Source organism: Chrysemys picta, chromosome 13 (assembly GCF_011386835.1).
Source record: "Chrysemys picta bellii isolate R12L10 chromosome 13, ASM1138683v2, whole genome shotgun sequence".
NCBI classification, from domain to species: Eukaryota; Metazoa; Chordata; order Testudines; family Emydidae; genus Chrysemys; species Chrysemys picta.
The window spans coordinates 17,054,256-17,073,760 of record NC_088803.1 but is presented as its reverse complement, the minus strand read 5'-3'; the positions used below and the strand labels follow the sequence as shown (position 1 = coordinate 17,073,760).

At 42.0% G+C, this 19,505-nt stretch overlaps 2 protein-coding genes across 3 annotated transcripts in view; one reads left to right on the top strand and one right to left on the bottom strand.

Annotated features, from left to right (window-relative positions):
* The window catches only part of LOC135975263 (uncharacterized), a 443,768-nt gene that overhangs the window by 71,049 nt on the left and 353,214 nt on the right, over window positions 1–19,505 (top strand). The window lies entirely within an intron of this gene.
* On the bottom strand, window positions 325–18,595 carry LOC101935136 (vomeronasal type-2 receptor 26-like). Its single transcript, XM_065565210.1, has 3 exons — window positions 18,521–18,595; window positions 3,123–3,340; window positions 325–1,204 (listed from the first exon to the last, which is right to left on the bottom strand). The coding sequence occupies exons 1-3, from the start codon at window positions 18,593–18,595 to the stop codon at window positions 325–327; spliced, it is 1,173 nt and encodes a 390-aa protein (XP_065421282.1).

The window sequence follows — 19,505 nt, the reverse complement described above, 5'->3', positions numbered from 1 at the left end:
CCCCCTTCCTTCACTAGCAGGACCAAGTACCAATTTTGCCCCAGATCCCTAGGTGGCCCCCTCAAGGATTGAACTCACAAACTTGGGTTTAGCAGGCCAATGCTCAAACCACTGAGCTATACCTCCCCCTATGAGTTGTGTCACTGAAAACCCAGAGAAGAACATGTCACTAAGAAACACCCACAAAATAAGGATTAATTTTTTACATTCCAATTTATTTTAGCATTTGGGAGCTGGCTGGGAATCTGTAATAGACAGGGCCAAATTCACCCCCAGACAAAATTAGTGAGTTAAATGGAGAACTTTCAGCAAACAGGAAAAAGTTCATAATTCCTGTGTCCCAGATTTGGATTTCATAACTAGCTGCTCCCTAGTGTTCAGGTCAGGCCTCAGCACAATGATGTAGCATTTGGGGATGAAGATGCAGCCCAGTAGCCCAGTGCTGGAGGCCAAGATAGAGAAGATCTCCACAGCCATCATGTATTTCCCCTTGGTGCTCAGGTAAGTGGGGATGAAGGAGACCCACATGCTGCAAAACACCAACATGCTGAAGGTGATGAACTTGGCGTCATTGAAAGTATCAGGCAGTTTCATGGCTAGGAAAGCAACCAGCCTGTAGAAGGCAGCGTTTGATCCCTCATTATATTGCATTAAGATGTGTCCAACCTCTGATTTCATGTCAAGATCTGGGAACGGGAGAGCAATTCCCAGCCAGACAGCACAAATCCCAACTTGGATAAGGGAACAGGAAACGATGATGGAGCCAGCCAGTCTTCTCCCCAGCCATTTCCTCATGCTGGCTCCTGGCTTTGTGGCTTTGAAGGCCAGAACCACAGTGACGGTTTTTGCCAACACAGAAGAAACAGAGACAGAGAATATGACACCAAAAGCTGTTTGTCGGAGAAGGCAGGTCACCTGGCCAGGCTGGCCAATGAATACCAAGCTGCAGAGGAAGCAGAGCAGGAGGGAGAGGAGAAGAACGTAGCTGAGCTCCCAGTTGTTGGCCCTCACTATGGGAGTTTCCTGATGCTTAATAAACATTCCTAGCACCAGCACTGTGAGAAGAGAAAATAAAAGAGCAAAAGAAGCCAAAATAAATCCCAAAGGTTCTTTATAGGAAAGGAAATTCATAAACTTGGGTATGCATTTATCTTGGTCCCTGTTTGGATACTGATCTTCTGGGCACCTATCACAATGACCGCATCTGAAAGAAACAAAATGAAACAAAACAAAATGTAACTCCACTTAAACCAATGAAATTACACTAGGGATACATTTCACCCAGTCAGCTCTTACAGCAAAGATGAAACACAGGCACTGAAGGAAATTATTTACGTCTGATATTACATACATACATTCAAACAGCAACATGTATACATTGGGTTGCACAGAAATCCAGTCTGTTTAACTGCAAGATACCACAGGTTGCAACATGTTATTTCTGTCTGTTGAGGGGATGAGCAGAACTCCTAGAATCAGGTTTATGTTTTAAATATTCAGGATTATCTATTTGAAATTCCCTTTTAGCAGAGATTCTAAAATATTTGCTTAACATTTGTTGTTTCTATGAACACGCCTGCCAGTAAATTCATATTTGGGGAAACAAATACTGAAGTGGGCTGAACAGAGTCATAGCAAAATTTATTCACAGGTAGAGCTAGTCAGACATTTTCAATCAAAACCATTTTTTCAGTGGAAAACCTGATTTCTGAAAAATTTAAATATCCCAGAGGAAAATGGTAATTTTGACTAAATTTTCAATTTAACATCAATTTTCTCATTCCAGACTTCATCTCCCATGATGCACCATGGCCATGTGATCCTATGGTGACTGAGTCAGAGGGAATGACTATAGTGCATCATGGGAAATATAGTCCAGCCAGGGTTTCTGGCCCCTGGGATAGAATGGGGATATAAATCATCTAAACTACAGCTCCTATGAGGCACCAGGAGGATGGAGAGTAATATAGATTCAGAGCAAAACGAAACATTTCATTTCACGTCACTTTGACTTTTTTTTTAATTGATATTTTCATTCTGTTTTGATATTTCAAATTTGTTGTCCAAATTTTGGATGAAAACAAATGTCACAATACTGGAATTTTCCACAGGAGAGAAATTCAAATGTTTCAATCAGATCTGATCACAGCTAATTCTGTGCACAATTCCCCCAGCTGTGCCCTTTTATTAGGGGGTGATAATTCTGTTATGTTCACATCATACACACAGAGAAGTTAGATACCAAGCTAAAATACTTTTTCAGGAAGGTTGCAATGTCACACAACCTTATTTCTTACATTCTGGAACTTTAACAACACAAGAACCAAAAACAGGGGGAGACAGAGCAGGCTGGTCCTTAAAGCAGAGAGAAACAACCTACCACCCTTGCTGCAGACCAGCTCCTAGAAGACTGACTCAAAGCACACACTTTCTTACCATGCCCAGAGCCCCATAGCCTGCAAGAGCAGGATGAGGACTGACTCTCCCATAACACACACAAACTTAAAGCGATAGCTTGAAATTCCAACACAGTCCTCAATACTCTGCAAATTCCTCTGGAGACACCTACCTGTCTGGTTGGAAATGGTCCCTTCTGGGCATGGAGCACAGTTATAGCAACAAAGTTGCTTCCCCTCCCAAACTGTCCTAACATATCCAGGATGGCAGCTGTCAGTGCACATGGACCGTGGCACTGTCTGAACAAAAATAATAGGAGTGGGTTAACAACAGTAGGCCATTATTGTGGCTTCTTTTGTCCCTTCTCTGGAAGGAAGTGTGAAAACCAGGAAAAAATGTGTTTTATTAAAAACCCAATTTCTCATAAAAAAAGAAAAATGTTTTGCCAGAATTTTGTTTTAACCAGCTCTAATTCTCAATATACTTCCAACCAATTTGAGTGTCATCAGGGAACTCCTACCCTATATTGAAGATGGAGGCAAGGGTCACCTTATATTCTTGGTGCTTTAAATTCCTCCTGCACGGGGGGGGGGGGTGTCTCTGTTACAGGCACTCAGTGTTACGCAATGGGACTCACCCTGCCTGGCAGGAGAGATCTCCAAGGGCCAGGACTGTAACACTCCCCATCACTCTGGAAGCTGCAATGTTTCCCCACCTGATTGAACCTGCTGTTCCAAACAATGGCTGCCTCATTAATGGTGAACTCTTGGCCAACAGGAGCCCGTGGGTCCATGTGACCCACTTTGACTGTGATGAAGGAATCGTTGGGAAAAACGATCCAGTTTAAAATGTCGTATCCAGCTGATGATTCACCGTTCTCATCGAAATAAACTTCGTCCCCGGTACTGTTGTTAAATCGGACATTTTTCAAAAGAAGATGGAGCTAGATTGAAAGAGAAATTGGCAGGTGTTAAAAATGCAATAAATGGCTGCCAATGTCCTGAATCCATCAAAATGCAACTTACAAACTCCTGTCTTTGGAAGATTATGTTTTCTGTTTTCCCTGGGAGAGGGTGACTTTGTAAATGAAGCGATTTCTGGAGCTAACACATTCTGAAAATTGATAGATTCCACATTTTTGAAAAGGAATCTGTCAGGGTTACATCCTTTATAATAGAACTTTATTATAAAGAAAAAAGTAAAAGAAGCACCTCTGTAAATATCCGGATGGAAGGTAATTTTACAGGGTAATAAGATTTAAAACACAGAGGATTCCCCTATAGGCAAAACTTTAAAGTTACAAAAAAACAGAATAAACCTCCCTCTTAGCATAGGGAAAATTCACAAGCTAAAATAAGAGATAATCTAATGCATTTCCTTGCTTACTTACAATTTTTGTAATCTTAGATGCTCATTTCAGGTAGGGGTTTAGGAGATTTTTTTTCCTGCCCTGGTCCCTCTCTCGCCAGGAGAGAACAACAAAGAGAGCACAAACAACCCCCCCCAGATTTGAAAGGATCTTTTTCACTTAATAGTCCTTTTGTTCAGGTGCTAACCAGGTTATTTGAGTTTCTTAACCCCTTACCGGTAAAGGAGAGATTTTATGCTACCCTTAGCTGTATGTTTATGACAGGATCACTGTGCCTTTTGAGTTCTCCAGTGAACTAAAAATCTCCTTGCTTTTAAGAGTCCAAGTACATTATGGCACCTTAGAGACTAACAAATGTATTTGGGCATAAGCTTTCATGGACCAGAACCCACTTCATCAGATGCATAAACTCGATGCATCAGATGAAGTGGGTTCTAGCCTATGAAAGCTTGTGCCAAAATAAATTTGTTAGTTTCTAAGGTGCCACAAGGACTTCTCATTGTCTTTGCTGATACAGACTAACACAGCTACCACTCTGAAACCAAGTATATTATGTGGATCTGGTCAGCAAATTCAATTTTTTTCTCCATGGACAATTTAGATTTTTTGTTAAAAATCTCCAAGTTGTAATTTTTTTGGCTGACAACACTGCTCTACAGCCAAAATGCTTCTGAAATAAATGTAGTCAAACTTTACTAATTCTGGGTCACTGAGAACGAAAATGATGCTTAAAATTGTTGATTGGCTCTAGTTTTCAAGATATGCTATTGGGTCAGTATATACGACCCTTGACTTGGGAATGGTGGAGGATAAGTGAGTTATAAAGGGAAGGGATCTCAATTTAAACCAGAAATGACTAAAATACATCTTTGACTGGATCTATGAATAAATCTATGACTGGGTTTGGACAGTACTTGCTTTTTAGGCAAAAAAATGAATGCAATGATGCAATCTGAAGCTGGTATTGCGTCATACATGATATGAATTGCATCATGTTATTGCTAGAAGTCATGGATGATGCAATCATAATGAAGCTTACATCACTCTGCTGAACAAATTGCCCTATATCAGCTCTAGAAATCATACAGTGTCGTGCTCTCTTATTTGTCAGTGTTTGATTTTGAAAAGGGACACATTTCTGTTTAGCCAAAGTGAGCAGAGATGCCTCGTACTTGTGTGAACAGTGCAGATAACTTCTGCTATGTTTGTGGTGAAGTGACTTTTGCATCACAAAAGCGCAGTATAACCACTATGGTTAAGAAAGTCTATCACCTTTATTTTGGCTGCAAAATTGGAGATCAGAACAAGAGGTGGGCCCCACACATATGCTGCAACACTTGTGTAACAAATCTTCGCCAGGGGTTGAACATGAAAAGGAAATCTATGCCTTTTGTAGTGCCAATGAATTGGAGAGAGCCAACAGATCATACCAGCAACTGTTACTTCTGCATAGTGCCTCCAGTTGGGAAAGGTGTGTCAAAGAAGAAAAAGTGGACTGCATTATTCAAACATTCCATCAGCTATACGCCCAGTACCCCATGGAGAAGGACTGCCGGTTCCTGATGCACCCGAATCATTCTCACTTGAGTCAGACGAGGAAGAGGAAGAGGATGAAACTTCTGGTCCTGAACCATCAATGTCACAGGACCCACATTTTCTCCCATCCTACTCCTCTGAACCACACCTCATAACACAAGGTGAACTGAATGACCTTGTCAGGGATTTGGAAATACCCAGAGCTGTTGGGCTCCAGACTATTTGCCATCAATTCCAGTTGATCATGCAGTCCATATGAAGGAAACCTATTCATAGATTCATAGATTCTAGGACTGGAAGGGACCTCAAGAGGTCATCGAGTCCAGTCCCCTGGCCGCATGGCAGGACCAAATACTGTCTAGACCATCCCTGATCGACATTTATCTAAACTACTCTTAAATATCTCCAGAGATGGAGATTCCACAACCTCCCTAGGCAATTTATTCCAGTGTTTAACCACCCTGACAGTTAGGAACTATTTCCTAATGTCCAACCTAGACCTCCCTTGCTGCAGTTTAAGCCCATTGTTTCTTGTTCTATCCTTAGAGGCTAAGGTGAACAAGTTTTCTCTCTCCTCCTTATGACACCCTTTTAGATACCTGAAAACTGCTATCATGTCCCCTCTCAGTCTTCTCTTTTCCAAACTAAACAAACCCAATTCCTTCAGCCTTCCTTCATAGGTCATGTTCTCAAGACCTTTAATCATTCTTGTTGCTCTTCTTTGGACCCTTTCCAATTTCTCCACATCTTTCTTGAAATGCGGTGCCCAGAACTGGACACAATACTCCAGCTGAGGCCTAACCAGAGCAGAGTAGAGCGGAAGAATGACTTCTCGTGTCTTGCTCACAACACACCTGTTAATACATCCCAGAATCATGTTTGCTTTTTTTGCAACAGCATCACACTGTTGACTCATATTTAGCTTGTGGTCCACTATAACCCCTAGATCCCTTTCTGCCGTACTCCTTCCTAGACAGTCTCTTCCCATTCTGTATGTGTGAAACTGATTTTTTCTTCCTTAGTGGAGCACTTTGCTTTTGTCTTTGTTAAACTTCCTCCTGTTTAACTCAGACCATTTCTCCAATTAGTCCAGATCATTTTGAATTATGACACTGTCCTCCAAAGCCATTGCAATCCCTCCCAGTTTGATATCATCCGCAAACTTAATAAGCGTACTTTCTATGCCAATATCTAAGTCGTTAATGAAGATATTGAACAGAGCCGGTCCCAAAACAGACCCCTGCGGAACCCCATTCATTGTGCCTTTCCAGCAGGATTGGGAACCATTAATAACAACTCTCTGAGAACGGTTATCCAGCCAGTTATGCACCCACCTTAGAGTAGCCCCATCTAAATTGTATTTGCCTAGTTTATCGATAAGAATATCATGCGAGTCCGTATCAAATGCCTTACTAAAGTCTAGGTATACCACATCCACAGCTTCTCCCTTATCCACAAGACTCGTTATCCTATCGAAGAAAGCTATCAGATTGGTTTGACATGATTTGTTCTTTACAAATCCATGCTGGCTGCTCCCTATCACCTTACCACCTTCCAAGTGTTTGCAGATGATTTCCTTAATTACTTGCTCCATTATCTTCCCTGGAACAGAAGTTAAACTAACTGGTCTGTAGTTTCCTGAGTTGTTTTTATTTCCTTTTTTATAGATGGGCACTATATTTGCCCTTTTCCATTCTTCTGGAATCTCTCCTGTCTCCCATGTTTTTCCAAACATAATAGCTAGAGGCTCAGATACCTCCTCTATTAGCTCCTTGAGTATTCTAGGATGCATTTCATCAGGCCCTGGTGTCTTGCAGGCATCTAACTTTTCTAAGTGATTTTCAACTTGTTCTTTTTTTATTTTATCTGCTAAACCTACCCCCTTCCCATTAGCATTCACTATGTTAGGCATTCCTTCAGACTTCTTGGTGAAGACCGAAACAAAGAAGTCATTAAGCATCTCTGCCATTTTCAAGTTTCCTGTTACTGTTTCTCCCTCTTCACTAAGCAGTGGGCCTACCCTGTCTTTGGTCTTCCTCTTGCTTCTAATTTATTGATAAAAAGTCTTCTTGTTTCCCTTTATTCCTGTAGCTAGTTTGAACTCATTTTGTACCTTTGCCTTTCTAATCTTGCCCCTGCATTCCTGTGTTGTTTACTTATATTCAACCTTTGTAATCTGTCCTAGTTTCCATTTTTTATATGACTCCTTTTTATTTTTTAGATCATGCAAGATCTCGTGGTTAAGCCAAGGTGGTCTTTTGCCACATTTTCTATCTTTCCTAACCAGCGGAATAGCTTGCTTTTGGGCCCTTAATAGTGTCCCTTTGAAAAACTGCCAACTCTCCTCAGTTGTTTTTCCCCTCAGTCTTGATTCCATGTGACCTTTCCTATCAGCTCTCTGAGCTTACCAAAATCTGTCTTCCTGAAATCCATTGTCTCTATTTTGATGTTCTCCCTTCTACCCTTCCTTAGAATTTCAAACTCTGTGATTTCATTATCACTTTCACCCAAGCTTCCTTCTACTTTCAAATTTTTCTATTTTCAAAGGTTATATGTTGTGCCTTAAGCATTTGGCATCAGGCAGTGTTTGGAACATGATTCCTAACTAATTAAGCTATTGTTCATGATCAGCCCAGGCTGTAATTGTATGGCTGAAGACTGAGCCCAAGGTAGGTTAGTGGAAGAGGGGAATGTGAAAGAGAAATGGTGAAACAATTTTATTTTATTATATTTTATTGTATTTGTTCTTTGTCTCTCTCTATTTGTTTGTCCTGCCTTTTAGATTGTAAGCTTTTCGGAGTAGGGGTGGTCTTCTATGCTATGATTGTGCAGTGCCTAGCTGGGACCTTAATGTTCTACCAGAAGACACAATAAATAATAACCATAATTTCTAATTTTAAACGTTACTTCCTTGTTTCTGAGAATTTGGGGTGGGATTTTCTAAAGGCCTCAAGCTTGACCCACTGGAAAACAAGAATTCCATTTTGTGGGTGAAAAAAAGGTTTCAAACTTTAAGAACATGAGACCTTTCAAAAATGTTGGAAATAAAAAACAGGAGAGCAAGAATCCTCCCCCACAACATCCAGATGGTTTCAGCAGTCACCTGGTCATGGAAGAATCACGTTTAAGTCCCATCTCTGCTTGATTTGTAGGATGGACTCAGAATTATGCAAGTGCCCAAACTAACTATCTATAGAGTCAGTCTTTTCCATTTGTTCTCACTTTTATCAGTAATTGGATTCTGGACCCGATAAAATTTTTGTGATTTATGAGCCTAAGCAGGGCCGGCTCTAGGATTTTTGCCGCCCCAAGCAAAAAAAATTTTGGCCGCCCCCCCCCCGGTTTTTTCTTACCCCACCCCCGGCCCTGCCTCAACTCCGTCCCTTCCCCCGCCAGAGCCAACCGCTTTAGGTCTGTCCAGGGCTGCTCCTGGATACGGTGCGCTGAGGCTCCGGGAGAGGGGTGGAGGTGGGGTCGGGTCAGGCCTGTGGAGGGAGCCTCAGCCATTCTCGTGGGGGCCCCTGCAGAGCCCGGGGCCTGGGGCAAATTGCCCCTCTACCCCCCCACCCCCGGGTGGCCCTGCTGTATTCATCCATATAATGCTCCCCTTAAGGGAATGGGATAATTACTGCCAACCCCACACCTTCAAATATCACGAGTCATGCCTCAAAAAATCCTGAAATTTGCTGAAAAATCATTAGATTAAATAAAAATTGGGAAGCCATTTTATTTGTCCTCTGGTTTCTGAGGCTTTTTTTTACACTTGGTTCAGGTTTTAAACCTTTTCTCTGCATCTATCAGGGCTATACACTTTGGGCCAAATTTTTAAAGGTGTTTAGGTGTCTCATGGGATTTTGAAAAGCATCTATGCTCCCATCTCCATCGATGGGATCTGGTTGCCTGGGTACTTTTGAAAATCCCAGTAGGCATCTAAACACCTTTAAAAATCTAGCCTTTAATTCAAGAAAGAAAGAAAGAAAGAAAGAAAGAAAGAAAGAAAGAAACCTGTGCACATCACTTAATCACATGATTTCTGCAGCTGGGACTATTAAGGAAAATTCTCAATATTGTAGGGCTCACGATAACACCTCAAAAGTTGGCAACGTTTGCCAGAAGCTGGGAATGGGTGACAGAGGGTGGATCACTTGATGAATACTTGTTCTGTCCATTCCCTCTGAGGAACCTGGCATTGGCCACTGTTGGCAGACAGGATACTGGGCTAGATGAACCATTTGTCTGACCCAATCTGGCCGTTCTTATGTTCTAACATTGTGGCAGTGCACTGGGCACAAATATGACTCAGACTTGAGGCTGGAAATATCTGTCCTTGCTAAGAAATAGCTGGAGTGTAAAGTTCTGTATCATTCCTGTCACCTAGCAGGCACGTTCTGCACCATTTAAATCTCATTGCAGGCTGGTGCCTAAGAACTACCAGCATGTCTTGGCCTTGGTGTTTGTCATTAATAAAATGACGGGGGGGAGGGATAGCTCAGTGGTTTGAGCATTGGCCTGCTAAACCCAGGGTTGTGAGTTCAATCCTTGAGGGGGCCACTTAGGAATCTGGGGCAAAATCAGTACTTGGTCCTGCTAGTGAAGGCAGGGGGCTGGACTTGATGACCTTTCAAGGTCCCTTCCAGTTCTAGGAGATGGGATATCTCCATTAATTTATTTATTTATTTAAAATCAACCAGGATCCTGAGCTGTTATCCAACATCACGCTGGGGTTCCGCATCTACGAGAGCTTTTTCAGTCCCAGGAAGACCTATGAGAGCTCTTTTACCCTGCTCTCCACCAGGTACCTAATGATCCCGAATTACAGCTGCGACACCCAGGACAAGTTGTCAGCTGTCATCAGGGGGCTCGGGTCTGAAATATCCATCCAGATGGCAACCATCTTAGGCATCTACAATATCCCACAGGTAAGAAGTGGGGGAGGTATAGAAGGGTTTTACAGCTTAGTGAGACAGGGCCAAAGTCCCCACTGGTGTAACTTTATTAACCTCAGAGGAATGGCATCAGGGACAGAGATGGGGAACAGGAAGACACATCTGTCATGGATTTACAGGGACTTCAGTGCCCCAGATTCTACACAAGCCCTAGGCATAGTTTTGCGCAAAGGTAAGCCCTACAGTTCCACAACTCCAAGGCTGGACCTCCGGGCTCCAGGACCCTTTTTCTCTCTGTGGCTTTCCAGTGAATCCAAATGAGTTCGGACTCCTGTTAGAGACATCTACCCCTTCAGGAAGCAATGCAAACAGTACTATGTGCAGTGACCCAGGACAGCCTTTTCATAAAAAGCCAGCATTTATCAATCCATTGGAACACAGCCTTTGAGAGTCCTTAAATCAGCATGGAAAAACCAAGCTTGCCTGAATTTATATTGGCAGAAGCAATTGCCCCAATTTTCCATACTTTACTGGAGTCCATCTTAATATCTGTCTCTCTCTGATCCTGTGGCACCCTGCCCTGGGCAGCAGCAAAACTTAACAACCAATGTCTTCACATCCGGTTCATTTGTCTCCAGATCCAGCCATGATGTGTCCCTATACTCAGAATGCCTTGGCTTTCAGTGATTTAAAATTAATGTTTGGTCATTCGGTCTTCTGCTGTCTCTCAAGGGTACTCCATTCATCTGTGCTGATTACAACCAGAAGGACATATATCACATCCCCAAGTGCCTCAGTCACGGGAAAAATTAACCCTGAGTGGGCAGCAATATAGTGTGGGTGGGTAAACTGACTCATGCATATTGTTCATGAAAGTATTAAAAATAAATCTCACATTCTCCATAATGTCCCGCTTGCTATTTAGCTTCTGTGAACTCCCTTTTCAAGGCAGCTGCAGGACTCACATCAGGTCCCATTACTACAGCTTTCCTTATGTGGCTGCATCTCTAGCCAAGGGTGAAACTGGCCCTGATGTTGAAAAAAATCAGCTGGAAATTTTCTGTTGAAATGTTTTTTTGTTTGCTTAGTTTGGTGGTTTTGTACAGAAAATCGGGGTTGAGTTAAAAGAAAACTTTCAAAGAAAGTGTATACTTTCCTTGAAAATATTCAAGTTTTCATTAGGAACACAGAAACCTGGAAACAAAATATATGGGGTTTCTGGCTGAATTGTTTGTTTTTGGCTGAAATTTTCAGGATTTGGTTACTAAAAATGTTGAGTTTTAGATAGTCAAGAAAAAAACCTGTCATTTGCATAGAATTTTTCTACTGAGAGAAGAAAACATTTTCTAACAACTCTAGATTTTGCCCAAATCTACAAATCAACATATTTTCTCTTTTAAATCAGCTATGGCTCATTCCATGCCATGCTGAGTGATAAATTCCAGTTCCCTTCTGTCTACCTGATGGTCCCAAATGAGATACCTCAGTCGCTGGGACTGGTTCGGTTAATGCAACATTTCAAATGGACCTGGACTGGCCTCATCACCTTGGATGATGATAGTGGAGAAAAGTTTGTGCAGACTTTGAAGCCAATGCTTACTAGGAACAGCATCTGTGTTGCCTTCACCAAATAGGCCCCTCATGTGCCTTCCTCTTCGATGGACTACATATTTAGGGAGCAACATTTTAAGCCATATTCCAGTATCACCCAGACAAAGGCTGAGGTGATTGTTGTCTACGGTGACACAGACTCCCTATTAGGTTTAAAATTGTTTTTATATGCAAGCTATCAAACAGCACTGACACCTATAGGGAAGGTTTGGATCACGACAGCTCAGTGGGATTTCACATCGAATATTGCTTTGAATAGGTGGACTTTAAAGCCCTTCCACGGTGCCTTGTCCTTCTCAGTACATACAGAGGATGTGCCAGGATTCCGAGATTTCCTCCGGACCCTCAACCCTTACCAACTCCAAGGAGATATTTTTATTCAGTGTTTTTGGCACACTGTATTTAATTGTTCTGTTCTATATAGTAGCTTGACAATAAAGGGTGGGAGAAATTGCTCAGAGAAGGAGGATCTGGAAAGCCTGCCGGGTTCTGATTTTGAAATGAAAATGTCAGGCCAGAGCTACAGTACCTACAATGGTGTCTACGCTGTGGCACATGCTCTACATGCCCTAAACTCATCCAAATCCAAAAAGGAAGCCACGGGGAAAGGACATCTGCTGGAGCTTCAGAACATCCAGCCATGGGAGGTAATGTCTCTACTTACGGAAGCACCAATAAGAGCTTCAGAATTAACGTTGCACCAAGATTTTCTATTTAATGTGTGTCAAAATGTTCAGTAGGACTTTCTCACATGTATAATAATAATGATAATTAATAATTTTATCACAAACACTGGGGAGAAACTATTATAAGTGGGAGTTGAATGCAGCTGAATAACTTATATTATTAAGCAAATATTTATGATGATTTATTTGCAGAAGTGCTCACTGTGTGCTGGAAGCTTCCCAAACTTTTAAGAAATCATTCTGAATGTTCTCTGTGCATTGCTTCTCAATTCAGTTCTTAGGGCTAGATTTTTATAGGTATTTAGGTGTCTACAGGATTTTTCAAAAGTAAGTAGGTGCCTTTTACCAGCACTGATGTGCCACTCCATGTGAGGCACTTAAATGATTTTGAAAATTCCACTAGGCACCTAAATACTTTTTAAAATCTGGCCCTAAGTACATAATAATAGGGTAATCAAAATTTTTCATTTGCAATTATTTTCAGCCTAAAATTGTTGTTTTTGACTGAATAACATTTTTTGTGCAAAGTGCCAGTTTTTGTCAAAAATTTCCCTTATTTTGTTGGAAAATCAAAAATTCCATAATTGAAAAATGTCAACCAAAACACCAGGAAAAAATCAAATCAGTTTTTGGCAGTTTTGAATGGAATATGTTCAGTTTTAAGTGATTGCACTGGTCTACAGTTTTTGAGAATTCGTCTGCTTCAGAGATAAAATGTGCTATTTATTATGTATTTTGATGTGCTGAATTCAAATATGACAATTAAAACAACTGATTAGCTACTAAGTATCAGAGGAGTAGCCATGTTAGTCTGAATCTGTAAAAAGCAACAGAGGGTCCTGTGGCACCTTTAAGACTAACAGAAATATTGGGAGCATAAGCTTTCGTGGGTAAGAACCTCACTTCTTCAGATGCAAGTCACTAACACGGCTACCCCTCTGATACTTGTGGTTAGCTGAAAACTTTTTTTTGCTATTTTATTTTTAACAAAAAAATGAAGAAAAAAAAGAACTTTTGACAAAAAAACAAAAGTATTTTCATTTTTGTCAAAAAAATTGATGTAAAACAATAACTTCCCAATTGGCTCTACTAGTTATACAATTTACAAAAATACTATTTCTTTTTGTTCATCCTAAACTTTATACTATATGAAAAAAGAATGATGAGATATACTCAATATACTCATTCTTTCACAACTAGTATGTTAACTCCTCTAGGAGGCAAAGTTTTTAAATTGAACTTTTCAGATAGCTTGCATTACCAAGAAAGGCAAACCTATCCATCAATACAATTGCATTAAACTATAATGACATGATACACTGCATCTGGCTAATGAATCTAACTTATCCTGTCTTCTGATAGATTTTGTTAATACAAACTCCTTTCTTTCACCTTCTTTTTCTCCCCTGATGACACACAATAGCCTGACTGCTGAAAAATGGCACATCAACAAGTGGTGCATCTTCCTTCCTCCCCTCCTGCCCACCAAAATATATATCAAATAGAGGAATACTGCACACCTGGTTCACATGTACATCGAGATCATTTTATACCACTCTTGCAGTATAAAGGGCTTTAAAATATGTGTGATTAGTATAATTCTCTTCAATTTTAAGCCCCATTCTACTGCCAGAGTGGTGCAAAGTGTTGTTAGTAAAAATGAGACTCTGCTTCTTCAAAACCAAAAAACTCAGGCAAATTCTGTAGATTTTGACATTTGGTGGGATTCTCTTTCCAACAATATCCAATAGGCTTTACCCCTACCTACCCTGTTAATGAACTGCAGTTCAAACTGGCTGCAAGTAGAGGTTTATTTTGTACTCCACCCCCATCTCCCCAGCACTCTGGGGATATTTGATCTCAACAAAATTTCACAGACTTCCCTAGGATACGTAACACACTCTGCTGAGCCAGGCTGGTCTCCTGGTGAAAGCACAGACTGGAGACAAGAAATCTAGGCCTTTCTTTGCCAAACTCTTGCTACACAGGAGGAGCTTTGGTCTGTTACTCTAAGCCCCCCCGTAGCCTCATTTTCCCCAGCTGTAAACTAATGGCAAATGCCAAAATTTGACCTCTTCCACTTGCTGTGCAAAGACAAAGAGCTGGACAGAGGAAGCCACAACAGTGAATTTTATTGGTGCCAGAAAACCAAAGAATTGTGTTTTCTATACTTGATATCATCACTGACACCTAATCTTTTGCCCCAGAGGTGACCTGTGCGGGGGTATGCAGAGTCATGTGCTCCCGCAGATCTGTTGCTTGGCTTGTACTGTGCATGCCCACACGCAGCAAGCATGCTCAGTAAAATCTGCTGAAGCCACTGCCCTTTTTCTGCCCCCCACTATATGCAAGGACAGGCCTTTGATGGTCGGTGCCCCCCATAAGGCTTATGAATATATATATGACATAACTGGAATATGTTCTATGCTACATATGCCATGTAACATATCTATGTAAAGATTATGATCTACTGAATCTATTAATCCTATTTGTATGCATGGATCATTTTTGTATTCGAAATTATGATTATTGGCCGTTTACTGGCTTGATTTCTAAATAACCTTAGTAGAGCATTTGGTCAGTTCCTGGAGAAAGGAATTCGCAAAGTTAAGTGCCCAATCAAGAAGCACTTAAGGAAAAATGCATCTTGGAATGCTCCAATCCACATAAGAAGTCTTCCTGGAGACATTCAAGATACCATGTGGGCAATGGCTCCTGTCTGTAAAAACTGGGAGTCATGCATGGACATGTGACTTGCCCAGGTGACTCCAGAACTCCATTTTGTAGCTGGACTTTGCATAGGAGAGAGGAGGGAGTCTCCACCCACAAGAGAAAGTCTATTTAAGCCTGTGGGAGACCCCTCCATTTTGTCTTCAGCTGGCTAAAGAGAAATCCTCTCCATCCCCAAAGAAAACTGAAAGGGGTGTGAGTGTTTGCTGCACCCAGACTAGAAGGAAATTAGTCTGTAAAGGAAGCATTCTCGAACTGGTGAGGATTTTATTCAGTTTGATTATACATAGACTTGCATGTTTTATTTTATTTTACTTGATAAATCACTTTGTTCTGTCTGTTACTACCTGGAACCACTTAAATCCTACTTTCTGTATTTAATAAAATCACTTTTTACTTAGGGTATGTATACACTCAGGGTACATATACACTACGAAATTAAATCAATTTTATAGAAGTCCATTTTTAGAAATCAATTTTATACAGTTGATTATGTATGTCCCCACTAAGTGCATTAAGTCGTCGGAGTGCGTCCTCACTACCATGCCTAACAATGACTTACGGAGCGGTGCACAGTGGGTAGCTATCTCACAGTTCCTGCAGTCTTCGCTCCCCATTGGAATTCTGGGTTAAGCTACGAATGCCTGATGGGGCAAAAACATTGTTGCGGGTGGTTTTGGGTACATGTCGTCAATCGCCCCTCCCTCCGTGAAAGCAACAGCTGTCAATCATTTTGCATCTTTTTTCCTGGGTTACCCATGAAGACGCCATACCACGGCAAGCCTGGAGCCCACTCAGCTCACTATCACGCACTTGAAAAGCTCACTGGTGCTGGTTACTGACTAGGTCAGACCTCAGCGCAACCAACATTCCCATTGTTATTGCTGCTTGCTATGTGTTCCATAATATCTGTGAGAGTAAGGGGGAGACATTTATGGTGGGGTGGGAGGTTTAGGCAAATCGCCTGGCATCCAATTTTGAGCAGCCAGACAGCAGGGCGATTAGAATAGTACAGCAAGGCACACTGCACATCAGAGAGGCTTTGAAATCCAGTTTCATGACTGGCCAGGCTATGGTGTGACAGTTGTGTGTGTTTCTCCTTGATGCAAACCCACCCCCTTTATTGATTTTAATTCCTTGTAATCCAACCACCCTCCCCCTTCAAAATAAAGTAACTATTGTTTTGAAACCATGCATTCTTTCTTTATTAATTAAAAAATGAGATAATGAACAAAGTAGCCCATGTGAGGTAGGGGAGGAGGGAAGGACACGGCCACATTGCTTATTGTAGCCACACTAAAAATCTAACTGTTTGAATGACAGCCTTCTGTTGCTTGGGCCATCCTCTGGTGTGGAGTGGCTGGGTGCCTGGAGCCTCTCCTCTCCCACCCCCTGTGTTCTTGGGCGTCTGGGTGAGGAGGCTATGGAACATGGGGAGGAGGGGAGGCGGTTATACGGTGGATGCAGTGGGGGTCTGTGCTCTTGCTGGCTTTCCTCAGCATCACGTCCTGCCTCCGCTCTTCGCGCTCACTTAATTCTTTCCTGGCCTCTGCCACTGAATGCTTCCATGCATTAAGGTGTGCCGTATCAGTGCGGGAGGACTGCATGAGCTCGGAAAACATGTCATCGCGAGTGTGTTTTTTTCACCTTCTAATCTGCGATAACCTCAGGGATGGAGATGATAGGGGGAGCATAGAAACATTCTACGCTCTATGATTCTGGGGGGACTGCATGGTCACCACGCTGACCAAACAGGAAATTAAATTCAAAAGTTCACAGAGCTTTTCCTGTGTACCTGGCTAGTGCACCAGAGTTCAAAGTGCTGTCCAGAGCGGTCACATTGGCTCACTCTGGGATAGCTCCCGGAGGCCAGTACTGTTGATTCGCGTCCGCATTACCCCAAATTCGACCCCACAAGGTCAATTTTAACACTAATCCCCTCATTGGGGGAAGACAACAGAAGTCAATTTTAAGAGCCCTTTAAGTCAATGGAACGGGGTTGGTTGTGTGGACACATTCATTTTAAAATTGACCTAACATGTCTAAATTCGACCTAACCCCATAGTGTAGACCAGGCCCCAGAGTATGTATTAATACCTGGGGAAGCAAGCAGCTATGCATATCTCTCTATCAGTGTTATAGGGGGTGAACAATTTATGAGTTTACTCTGTATACACTTTATACAGGGTAAAACGGATGTATTTGTGGTTTGGACCCCAGTGGGAGTTGGGCATCTGAGTGTTAAAGGCAAGAACACTTCTGTAAGCTGCTTTCAGTTAAGTCTGCAGCTTTGGGACAAGTAATTCCGACCCTGGGTCTGTGTTGGAGCAGACGGGTGTGTCTGGCTCAGCAAGACAGGGTGCTGGGCTCCCAGGCTGGCAGGGAAAGCAAGGGCAAAAGTAGTCTTGGCACATCAGTTGGCAGTTCCCAAGGGGGTTTCTGTGAACCAACCTGTCACAGGGTTGTCTCTGTATTCCTCATTTCCAAATACACAGATATTGAACACTCCTGTAACAGAGGAAAGTAATTAGCACTATGAACACACAAACACAAGAACTGCCATACTGGGTCAGACCAATGCTCCCTCTAGCCCTGTCTCCTGTCTTCAGACAGTGTCCAATCCCAGAAGCCCCAGAGGGAATGAACAGAATAGGCAATCATCAAGTGATCCATCCCCTCTCATCCACTCCCAGCTTCTGGTAAACATAGGCCAGGGACACCCAGAGCATGGGGTTGCATCCTGACCATCTTGGCTAATAGTGATTGAGGGACCTATCCTCCATGAAAGTATATAGTTCTTTTTTGAACCCTGAGGACTGTGCATTATGTGAAGAAGTTCTTCCTTATGTTTGATTTTAACCTGCTAAACATTTCAGAACATGTATCTTTCTGGGGACTGTTTCTGATCTTTGTTGTGGTGGGCATTCAGGGGTTTCAGTGTTGTAATGGTCATTCTTCTGATGGACAGATTTTTTTAAGTGAAGGTTTGTTTAGTGTTTCCTTTAGACAGATTCTGGATATGCCTGATCTCCTTTGTGAGTATGTTCCAAAGCCAGATTACCACTGACAGACAGTGCTCCTTTGACCACTGCTCTAATGTCTTTTGTCCTCGACTTAGTTATCTGCAGTGTCCCAGAGGAGCCCAATTATTCACAAATTAATATTCAGTCTTTGATATAGCTGGGGTCTGATCCATTAATGCAATCCTGCTGATTTTAAAAATGTTCAGTGTTAGTGGAATGACCTCCAGGCCATTTGGAAATTATTTCTCTCCCAGAGATTGTATTTCCCAAGGCTTTCTTCACTTCATTTTTCCTCAGGGCATTGATGAAAGGCTTTATCACTGGTGTTACAGTAGCATTCAGGATGTTGGCTGTCATGGTCATTTCCAAGGAATTCTGTGCAGAAGGGGTAAATGGTGGAGCTGTACCATACAATTAAAATAGGAAGAGCAAGTAGAAAAGCTCTATTCCCAGCCTTCGGCTGAGGGGGTTCTCAGTATAGTGAAGATGATATAAATATATGAAAGGATAGTTATCACACATGAGCCCAAGATGGCAAAAGCTACCATCACAGTGATATTTTTTGGTCCCATTCAAAATAATCTAAAGCATCAGGCTTGGCCCACTACCCTTACAAACACATCAAAAGTACCATCTGATCTGTGGCCATAAAAACATACTTAAAAACTTTCTGGGTAAAAGTGAGGACGTTTTCAGTACTCCTTCCAAAAATATAAATCGGTTAAAAAAGTGTGGGCTCCCAGGCCTGGTCTACACTACGACTTTAATTCGGATTTAGCAGCGTTAAATCGAATTAACCCTGCACCCATCCACAAAATGAAGCCATTTAATTTGAAATAAAGGGCTCTTTAAATCGATTTCTGTACTCCACCCCGGCGAGCGGAGTAGCGCCAAAATCGATTTTATCATTTCAAATTAGGATTAGTGTGGCCGCAATTCGATGGTATTGGCCTCCGGGAGCTATCCCACAGTGCACCATTGTGACCGCTCTGGACAGCAATCTGAACTCGGATGCACTGGCCAGGTAGACAGGAAAAGCCCCGCGAACATTTGAATTTCATTTCCTGTTTGCCTAGCGTGGAGAGTACAGTTGACCACAGATAGCTCATCAGCACAGGTAACCATGCAGGCCGATAATCGAAAAAGTGCACCAGCATGGACCGTACGGGAGGTACTGGATCTGATCGCTATAAGGGGAGAGGATTCAGCGCTAGCAGAACTTCGTTCAAAAAAATGAAATGCAAAAACTTTTGAAAAAATCTCCAAG

What these genes read in the sequence shown, in the direction of transcription:
- LOC101935136 (XM_065565210.1), bottom strand. Translation starts at nt 18,595, where the DNA reads ATGACAGCCAACATCCTGAATGCTACTGTAACACCAGTGATAAAGCCT. An exon ending in ATGCCCTGAGGAAAAATGAA is followed by an intron (nt 3,341 to 18,520) that starts GTGAAGAAAGCC and finishes CTTTCAATCTAG; the next exon opens with CTCCATCTTCTTTTGAAAAA. An exon ending in GCCATTGTTTGGAACAGCAG is followed by an intron (nt 1,205 to 3,122) that starts GTTCAATCAGGT and finishes TGTTTCTTTCAG; the next exon opens with ATGCGGTCATTGTGATAGGT.